Raw genomic sequence first — 10,137 nt, 5'->3', positions numbered from 1 at the left:
ACTTAACACTTCTTCCCTCATTGTCACTTGAATCTACATAGCGTAATATGTTTCCTTACCCTGTAAGCAGGTGTGACGGCAATCCATGCTCTGGTTTAGTTTCCATGGCACCGTTTCCACGCGCTATCCCATTCAAGTCATGGGACCGATATCAGCATTTTTCACACGTTCAAATAATCGAGAAGTGAGCTTGAGCTTCACGATTAACTTGAGATACTTTTGGATGACTTGGACATGATGCATGAATAATTCTAATATCAGTCCCATGAATGGGATTTGTGCCACAAATGCTAAAATGGTGCCAGAGAAACTCAACCAAAGCAGGAATTGCTGTAATACCTTGTCCATAGACTGCTTACATGGTAATGAAACCAATGTCATTTTGTAATTGAGTAAACTATCCCTTTTACAATACTTATTGTGTATGGTAAACCCTACCATGTGGTGATATGAATCCGTTCCTTCCTTGTGGTGATTTGAGGAACAAAACTGAAAAACAGATGGTCGGAAATGCATGGTGCCACATCAGCGGCCTGTGCAGGAGGATGCAACGTTGCAGAACGTTCAGATAGAAATGTGTTGTGTAGAACAGAAATTGTCTGAATAGGGAATCGTGTCATTTCTATCTGCAATAATGTGTTTTCCAATCCCTAAATACACCCAAGATGCTATGGTACAGGGTTGGAGTCAATTCAGGATGTACACTGAAATTCCAATTCTCTTCAATTAGGAATTTGGTTTACTTTCTGAATTGACCCCAACCCTGCTACGGCGTCACATGAGTATGTAAAGAAGTCTTAACCACCCAACAGTTAGCATCCACGCCATGAGTGAAGGGTCACACTTTATGGGCATCTGCCAGCCAATGGATTGAGAAACTAAGTGCGGTTTCGGCTGGCCTCCACCACATAACCAACTGGCTGGCATGCTCTGACCAACACTGATGACTGTGTTCAAAGTCCTCACAAATTAGTCTGCCTGGTCAATGTAATATTCTGTAATAGGTCTAACACTTGGCATTCATTCATGCAACTTGCTGGTAGATACTGCTATTTAATACTAAGATGGCTACTATCCTTGGAATTAAGAAATAACTGACCAAATCCCAATTGAATCATGGTGTTTGAAGATAAAGGCCTACTACCATGTAAAAACGACACTATTCTGTAAACCGCACCAAAAAAAAAAATCAATGTTTGTGACAAAATTCTGTTTTTATTTACAGTGTACTTTGTGAATAAAAAAAGCCAACATCATCCGAAAGTGGGACAAAAGGTCTGGGTACACGTCTGTCCATCTGTACAAAGTTGATGCAAATAGCATGGCATTTGCAAGTTCTCAAATACCACATAAATGTTTCATTAACCAGTAAAGGGGGCAACCTAAGAATGTATTCTGCTGGTGTGAAAACTAACACAGTTCTTTGAACTAACAGTTCTTTGAACTCAAGAAGCTCAATTTTGAGTCATTTTATGGGTGCTTCGATGCAGGACCATGTGTACCACATTTGAAATGTAAATCATTTCAAAAGGCCTGTAAAACAATACTCAACATCAAATTGCACCAACTGAGAACCTTACAGTCTTAACTCATGTGACCAATCCATTTTATCGGTGGCTCAGATCAGGCCAATTTACATTGTACATATCGCAATCTAGAGGACTTCAGGACTCACTAACATTCAGGCAGAGTTTCAACTCACAGGTTATACTGCTATCTTTTTTTATAATGGCAAGACAGTATTTAAATATATATTTAAATATGCGCAGTCTATTAACTGTTAATTACTGAGATTGATTGTGAATGTAAACTGAGTAAAGATGAAATTCTTTCCTTGCTGCACTCATCTTGATAGCACTGTAAAAATATAAACCTATAGTCCTATTCAGTCTTTAGGAAAACAGACATATCTTTTTTTCCAGAAACTCTGATCGACTTTTGTCAATTCCTATAATAATCCATCTTGTACAAAACAGTTTTCACATTACAAATTTAACAGATTAAAAAACAAATGTACAGTCCATTCAGAAAGTTCAGACCCTTTGACTTTTTCTGCGAAAACAAGTTAAGTAATTTTTGCTAATCTATATATATATATATAAAATATAGAAATAACTTATTTGCTTAAGTATACAGACCCTTTGCTATGAGACTAAAAATTGAGCTCAGGGACCCATTGATCATCCTTGAGATGTTTCTACAACTTGGAGTCCACCTGTGGTAAATTCAATTGATTGGACATGATTTGGAAAGTGACACACCTGTCTATACAAGGTCCCACTGTTGACAGTGCAGGTCAGAGCTAAAACCAAGCCATGAGGACGAAGGAATTATCCGCAGAGATCCGAGACAGGATTGTGCCGAAGTACAGATCTGGGGAAGTACACCAAATAAATTCTGCAGCATTGAAGGTCCCCCAAAACACAGTGGCCTCCATCATTCTTAAATGGAAGAAGTTTGGAACCACCAAAGACTTCTTAGAGTTGACCGCCTGGCCAAACTGAGCAATCAGGGGAGAAGGGCCTTGGTCAGGGAAGTGGCCAAGAACCCAATAGTCACTGAATGAGCTCCAGAGATCTTCTGTGGAGATGGGAGAATCTTCCAGAAGGACAACCATCTCTGCAGCACTTCAATCAGGCCTTTATGGTAGAATGGACAGAGAAGCCACTCCTTCACAAAAGGCACGACAGCCCGCTTAGTGTTTGCCAAAAGACACCTAAAGACTATCAGACCATGAGAAACAAGATTCTCTGGTCTGATGAAACCAAGAATGAACTCTTTGGCCTGAATGCCAAGTGTCACATCTGGAGGAAACCTGGCACCATCCCTATGGTGAAGCATGGTGGTGTCAGCATCATGCTGTGGGGATACGTTTTAGCAGCAGGGACTGGAAGACTAGTCAGGATCGAGGGAAAGATGAACGGAGCAAAGTACTGAGAGATCCTTAAAGAAAACCTGCTCCAGAGCACTGAGAACCTCAGTCTGGGATGAAGGTTCACCTTCCAACAGAACAACGACCCTAAGCACACAGCCAAGACAACGCAGGAGTGGCTTCGGGACAAGTCTCTCCCTAAATAAAGGTCTGCCAAGCTTGTAGCGTCATACCCAAGACTCGAGGCTGTAATCGCTGCCAAAGGTGCTTCAACAAAGTACTGGGTAAAGGGTCTGAATACTTATGTAAATGTGACATTTCAGCATTCTATTTTTAATAACTTTGCTAAAATGTCTAAAAAACTGTTTTTGCTTCGACATGGAGTATTGTGGGTAGATGGATGAAATTGTTGTTTTTCTCATCTATTTCAGAATAAGGCTGTAAAGTAACAAAACGTGGAAAAAATTCAAGGGGTCTGAATACTTTCCGAATGCACTGTATACGCATGTTTACAGTGAGCAAAAAAAATACTACGTCCAAAGACTGACTTCAAACAAATATCAAGACCTTATAGAAGGAAGTGGAGATCGTAATATGGAACTCAGTGACCACAGTGACCAACCATATAACGATTAGGCTGTGATACCAGTATCGCAATGTTTTTCCCATAGCAAAAATGATAACGCGGAGCAGGCCCTTTAAAAACCTGCTGTAATATTGGGTGCTGTAGCATGGAAAATAAATCCATGTGAATCTGGATGAGAACATAATGATGTTTGTTTCCAACATAAGGTCTGTTTTCCTAAGTTACATCCGCTTCGTGTTTGTTTCCCTGCACGATGCCCGACTATCAATTATAGGTAAAATAAGGGACACCGATTTATGCCACAAGTTACTCTTACCTGACCAACTGACTTGGTCTGCCAAGTACTGCCTTTTTAATATGACTTCATTTGTAAAACGCATCAAACATTCATCTCCCGAAGGAGTGGTGTTCCTGTCTTCATGGAATGTAGTACTGAAGACTTTCGGATAATCTTTAGGAGAATGAGGAAGTAACGTAGAAAACATTGACAAAACTATAAAATCCACAAAACAGTCTTATAAGTAAAATCGATCCGCCTCCAACGGGTCATGGTCCCTGATGTCTCCGCCCATACCCTGAGAGTCAGCCCTGCCTCCACTACAACGGCTCTTTCCCAATTCGGCTTTCCTGGATTCCTTGTGTCCCCTCTCCTCGCCTCAAAATACATTGGAGAAGGTCCAAGAGGAGAGACCTTGGATCTTCTACAATGCATGAGAGGAGGTAAAGAACAGAGGAAAGACGAATTGAGAAAGAGCCGTAGTGTAAGGAGAGGGTTAGATTAGTAGGGAGGGGGTGGGCTTCTTGCCTGGCCATGCCTCTTTGGCATACTTTTTCTTGCGGGGCTCGTTGAGGACCTCGGAGGGATAGGGGCCTGTGACGGGGACAGGGTTGAGGGTGACAGGTGGCTGGGGGGCATCCGGGGCCAGGTTCACCTCTGGGGCCGGGTTGGGGAAGGGCAGAGGGAGACCCCCCAGGATAGTGGCTCCGCTCGGGGACCCGGCAGGGTGGCCTTCGTGGCTGGTGGGTGGCAGGTCCCCGTAAAGGCCGCCGCCGAAGGTGTAGTTGTGGATGCGCCTCGTAACAACGTCGTCCATACTAAGTGAGCCGTGCCTCTCCATTTTCTGTTTCTAGAGTGGAAATGACAAAAAGACTGAGTAGTAACTCATCTGTAGGCTATGTATAGTGTTAGTTTCTGGGATATCATTGCAATTTTTTTAATTATAGGCTTCCTTAAATTGAAACGTGACTGTATAAAAATGTTTTTTTTAATATATTCTTTTTTTTGGGGGGGGCAGCGTAGCCTAGTGGTTAGAGCATTGGACTAGTAACCGAAAGGTTGCAAGTTCAATTCCCCGAGCTGACAAGGTACAAATCTGTCATTCTGCCCCTGAACAAGGCAGTTAACCCACTGTTCCTAGGCCGACATTGAAAATAAGAATTTGTTCTTAACCGAGTTGCCTAGTTAAATAAAAGGTAAAATAAAAAAATGTAATCTTTACACCTCATGCAACAGATGCACTTTAGTGGCTTACTATGGAGATAACCCAGGCTTACCTTTATAGGGACGACAGCAGTCTGCACCATGTTCCTGAAGCGCCCCACTGAGGGATCAATGTCCTCTGTAAGGTTTCAAAAAGCACTGAGTTACCGCATGCATTACATGAGTGATGCAACAGGTTTTAGATTGGCACACATTTCCTTATTTTCACCCAACCTCAGTTTATGTAATTACTTATAGTACCAGTCAAAAATCTGGACACCTACTCATTTCCAGGGTTTTTCTTTATTTTTTTTACTGTTTTCTGCATTGTAGAATAATAGTGAAGAAATCAAAACTACGAAATAACACAGGGAATTTTGTAGTAACCAAAAAATATGTTAAATCAAATCAATATTTTCTATTTGAGACTCTTCAAATAGCCACCCTTTGCCTAAATGACAGCTTTTGGCATTCTCTCAACCAGCTTCATGAGGTAGTCACCTGGAATGCATTTCAATTAACAGGTGTGCCTTGTTAAAAGTACATTTGTGGAATTTCTTTCCTTCTTAATGCGTTTAAGTCAATCAGTTGTGTTGTGACATGGTAGGGGTAGTATACAGAAGAACCCTATTTGGTGAAAGACCAAGTCCATCTTATGGCAAGAACAGCTCAAATAAGCAAAGAGAAACGACAGTCCATTACTTTAAGACATGAAGGTCAGTCAATGCGGAAAATATCAAGAACTTTGAACGTTTCTTCAAGAGCAGTCGCAAAAACCATCAAGCGCTATGATGAAACTGGCTCTCATGAGGACAGCCACAGGAAAGGAAGACCCAGAGTTACCTCTGCTGCAGAGGACAAGTTCATTAGAGTTACCAGGCTCAGAAATTGCAGCCCAAATAAATGCTTCAGAGTTCAAGTAAGAGACACATCCCAACATCAACTGTTCAGAGGAGACTGTGTGAATCAGGCCTTCATGGTCAAATTGCTGCAAAGAAACCACTACTAAAAGGACACCAATAAGAAGAAGAGACTTGCTTGGGCCAAGAAACACGAGCAATGGACATTAGACGCGTGGAAATCTTACTTTTGGTCTGATGAGTCCAAATGTGATATCTGCGGTTCCAACCACCGTGGCTTTGTGAGAAGCAGAGTAGGTGAACGGATGATCTCCGCATGTGTGGTTCCCACCGTGAAGCACGGAGGAGGTGTGATGGCGTGGGGGTGCTTTCCTGGTGACACTGTCAGTGATATTTAGAATTCTGCAGCGAGACGCCATCCTATCCGTTTTGCTCTTATTGGGACTATCATTTGTTTTTCAACAGGACAATGAGGCAACACACCTCCAGGCTGTGTGAGGGCTATGTGACCAAGAAGGAGAGTGATGGAATATTGCATCAGATGACCTGGCCTCCACAATCATCCAACCCCAACCCAATTGGGATGAGTTGGGATGAGTTGAACCGCAGAGTGAAGGAAAAGCAGCCAAGTGCTCAGCATATGTGGGAACTACGTCAAGACTGTTGGAAGAGCATTCTAGGTGAAGCTGGTTGAGAGAATGTCCTTGAATGAGTAGGTGTCCAAACTTTTGACTGGTACTGTAAATCAGGGTCCATGTTTACAAAGCATCTCAAAGAAAGAGTGTTCAACTAGGATCAATATTTTATTTTAAATCATAAAATAAAAAAAACTCTCTCTCAGACACTTTGTGAAATATGAAGACAGGGACAGAAACACTTTTTCTTCAACTACAGATATAAAGAACCAATACTTCAACAGCACTGGGATACTGGTGCAAGGCCAATGGGGTTGAAGAATGAGCTTACCCGGGTTGATGACCTCATCGTCCTCGTTGAAGGTGACTCTGGAGTTCCGCCTCTTCCTCTTGGGTCTCTGGATCTCTAGGTTGCCCTCCTCGATGGTCAGGGTGGAGATGCGCTTGTTGTGGGCCGTGTTGAACTCTGTCAGGTTCTGTCACAGCCCAGACAAGGGGATGGATGAATGTTTCGGAAAGGAGTGAAACAAAGTTAATACACTCGAGTGCTTAATAGGAATAGCCTTGTCTAAACACATAGAATTGGAAACAGCGAGAGCTAAAAAACCCCACTAAAGGCACTGACGGAACAAAAGATAACTCACCATGTCCTCCTTTACAAAGTGTATCTATAGCTACTGTGGTAATAGTACACACCCTCCTTACCAGCATGTCCAGACAAATGCCCTAGTCGACAACTACTCAAGACACACAGAGACACACCTCTAGCTCGGTCTCCTCCTCTGGTAATCCTAAGAGGCCCTTAGACCCCTCCTCGTCCTCCCCGACCTTGGTGTCCCCCGTGGCGGCGTTGGTTCCTTGCTGGCTCTGAGGTTTCTCCCGGATGGTGTAGGCTCGCGTGGACGCTCCAAACGACATGGTGGAGTCTATGGGGACCTGCTGAGGCTTATTGGGCTCCAGGCGGATGTGTCCCAGGAAGGTACCATGCGCTGAGAACGTAATTTACAACCTTCAAGTCCACATATCATGTAGGAATGTAATTTATAAAAAGTGAAGTAAAGTCAAAACATAATAGCTGCATAGCCTTTATTCTACAGTGCACTCCTCTAAGGCAAGGCAACGGTTACATTTTGAGTCCTTTTACTAGCTGCAGTAAGATACACTATTTTACACTGATGTACAAGACAGTTCACTTACTGCTGTTGTTATCAATAAGGAACACCCTCTTCAGGTGCTTGTGGTAGACCAGGGCAGCATGCACGCGTGAACATGACTGGTGGTCGATGGTGAAGTCACACATGTCCGGGTTCCTCCCGAATAAGTAGTACTTTTTCTCGTCAATGATCAGTTTCTACAAGGATTCACCATCATAACAACAGATATGAGAAAATACATGTCACAACATCATAGCCAGGTCCCAGATATAATTCTGCTTTCTTGCCAACTCATCCCTCATTCTCACGCCAAGCTGTTTTAGCAAGACAATTCCATAAGGAGTCGGCAAGAGATTAGAAACAGACACCCAGGCTAACAACACTGATAGCATTGAATGAAATCCTTTCCAGCTGAAAGAAACAGTTTAAAGCACTGTGCCTCTGAGCCATAACTCAAGAGTGCACCTTCACACTCATGAGCTTAAATATCAGGGCTGATGTCTCTGTAGCACCTTTTTTAAAACCCAACAGTCACAGAACTCAGACACCAGTGTGCACTGGTGCTGAGGACAGTCGGGTCCGTATCTGGGGCACACATGTCTGATCAATTTGTTTATTTAGTTAAGTACACCATGACACCTAGCTACCTATACTGAAGTATACAGACTGAAGTAGACTATATTGTATATTGTGAATACTATATTGAAGTAGACAGTCTAGACTATAGACATTTATGGGTAAACTACATCACGTAGGACCACATATGGTTCTCTATCACAGCTTTTGATAAAGCTGGTACAGTTGGTCAGTACAGAATGTAAGCAAACCCATCAGTTGCGTGATGGATGATCTATTATGCAAGATATTAGCCATATTCTAAGGAACAATACAGAATATCTACCCTTGTTTGAGTGTGGCTAATACAGACAGGCAGTTCAAATGTTTGCCCCGTGAAGCCCCAAGCTCTTACCTCGACCATTTTGTCACCTTTCATCACGTCCAAATGGAGTCCTGGAGGGGGCTTGCCTGCCCTGAAAAGAAGGACCAAAACCTATGCACACCATTCAATGTAAATGTATCAGCTAGCTAGCATGTGTTAGCTAATAAGACGTGGCTAAAAGGAATACATACGTTTTCAGCTACAAAATAAATTAAAAAGTAATGCTGTTTTGTGAATCTGCATGCACTTGATGTCTTTGTACAACGTAAATATCTCGGTAAATGCATTTTCTCACCATGTTGGACAATCAAAAGATGGTAAGTTTGTAGCAGTTGCATTTGTCGCCATCTTGCAGCATTATCCATTCACAAACCCGGTGAATGCTGGGTAAAATGCTCCCTTGGTTTGGGAATTGTAGTTTTGGGGGGGGGGTTAATCTGTTGACAGCCAAATCTCTCTGTCTCTGCCCAAATGGACGAAAAGAAAGTAATACATTCCATTGTCTACAATGACTTTATTTTTATTTTATTTTATTTGACCTTTATTTAACCAGGTAGGCTAGTTGAGAAAAAGTTCTCATTTGCAACTGCGACCTGGCCAAGATAAAGCATAGCAATTCGACACATACAACAACACAGAGTTACACATGGAATAAACAAAACATACAGTCAATAATACAGTAGAACAAAAGAAAACAAAAAGTCTATATACAGTGAGTGCAAATGAGGTAAGTTAAGGCAATAAATAGGCCATGGTGGCGAAGTAATTACAATATAGCAATTAAACACTGGAATGGTAGTGCAGAAGATGAATGTGCAAGTAGAGATACTGAGGTGCAAAGGAGCAAGATAAATAAATAAATACAGTAGGGGATGAGGTAGGTCGATAGATGGGTTGTTTACAGATGGGCTATATACAGGTGCAGTGATCTGTGAGCTGCTTTGACAGCTGGTGCTTAAAGCTAGTGAGGGAGATATGAGTCTCCAGCTTCAGAGATTTTTGCAGTTCGTTTCAGTCATTGACCAAAGGAGGAATTGGCTTTGGGGGTGACCAGTGAGATATACCTGCAGGAGCGCGTGCTACGAGTGGGTGCTGCTATGGTGACCAGCGAGCTGAGATAAGGCGGGGCTTTACCTAGCAGAGACTTGTAGATAACCTGTAGCCAGTGGGTTTGGCGACGAGTATGAAGCGAGGGCAAACCAACGAGAGCGTACAGGTCGCAATGGTGGGTAGTGTATGGGGCTTTGGTGACAAAACGGATGGCACTGTGATAGACTGCATCCAGTTTGTTGAGTAGAGTGTTGGAGGCTATTTTATAGATGACATCACCGAAGTCGAGGATCGGTAGGATGGTCAGTTTTACAAGGGTATGTTTGGCAGCATGAGTGAAGGATGCTTTGTTGCGATATAGGAAGCCGATTCTAGATTTAATTTTGAATTGGAGATGCTTAATGTGAGTCTGGAAGGAGAGTTTACAGTCTAACCAGACACCCAGGTATTTGTAGTTGTCCACGTATTCTAAGTCAGAGCCGTCCAGAGTAGTGATGCTGGACGGGCGAGCAGGTGCGGGCAGTGATCGATTGAATAGCATGCATTTAGTTTTACTTGCG

At 42.6% G+C, this 10,137-nt stretch overlaps 1 protein-coding gene and 1 non-coding gene across 3 annotated transcripts; both read right to left on the bottom strand.

Annotated features, from left to right (window-relative positions):
- Nucleotides 1–1,195: 1,195 nt before the first annotated feature.
- Nucleotides 1,196–8,979, bottom strand: ppp1r8b (protein phosphatase 1, regulatory subunit 8b). 2 transcript variants are annotated; one of them, XM_014167318.3, is made up of 7 exons: nt 8,823–8,979; nt 8,558–8,618; nt 7,631–7,784; nt 7,196–7,422; nt 6,765–6,909; nt 5,013–5,077; nt 1,196–4,585 (listed from the first exon to the last, which is right to left on the bottom strand). In XM_014167318.3, exons 1-7 carry the CDS (start codon nt 8,873–8,875, stop codon nt 4,232–4,234), a joined length of 1,059 nt encoding a protein of 352 aa, XP_014022793.1. In that variant the 5' UTR covers nt 8,876–8,979; the 3' UTR covers nt 1,196–4,231. The 2 variants fall into 2 exon arrangements, with proteins under 2 accessions (XP_014022793.1, XP_014022805.1); XM_014167330.3 differs by having other exon boundaries at nt 8,558–8,638; nt 8,823–8,946.
- On the bottom strand, nt 8,019–8,181 carry LOC123739805 (small Cajal body-specific RNA 1). Its single transcript, XR_006767931.1, has one exon.
- Nucleotides 8,980–10,137: the final 1,158 nt, after the last annotated feature.

Source organism: Salmo salar, chromosome 02 (assembly GCF_965601325.2).
Source record: "Salmo salar chromosome 02, fSalSal1, whole genome shotgun sequence".
Taxonomy (NCBI): domain Eukaryota; kingdom Metazoa; phylum Chordata; class Actinopteri; order Salmoniformes; family Salmonidae; genus Salmo; species Salmo salar.
This window is presented reverse-complemented; position numbering and strand designations above follow the sequence as displayed.

What these genes read in the sequence shown, in the direction of transcription:
- ppp1r8b (XM_014167318.3), bottom strand. Translation starts at nt 8,875, where the DNA reads ATGGCGACAAATGCAACTGCTACAAACTTACCATCTTTTGATTGTCCA. An exon ending in CCTTATTGATAACAACAGCA is followed by an intron (nt 7,423 to 7,630) that starts GTAAGTGAACTG and finishes TTACGTTCTCAG; the next exon opens with CGCATGGTACCTTCCTGGGA. An exon ending in CTGCTGTCGTCCCTATAAAG is followed by an intron (nt 4,586 to 5,012) that starts GTAAGCCTGGGT and finishes TTTCCACTCTAG; the next exon opens with AAACAGAAAATGGAGAGGCA.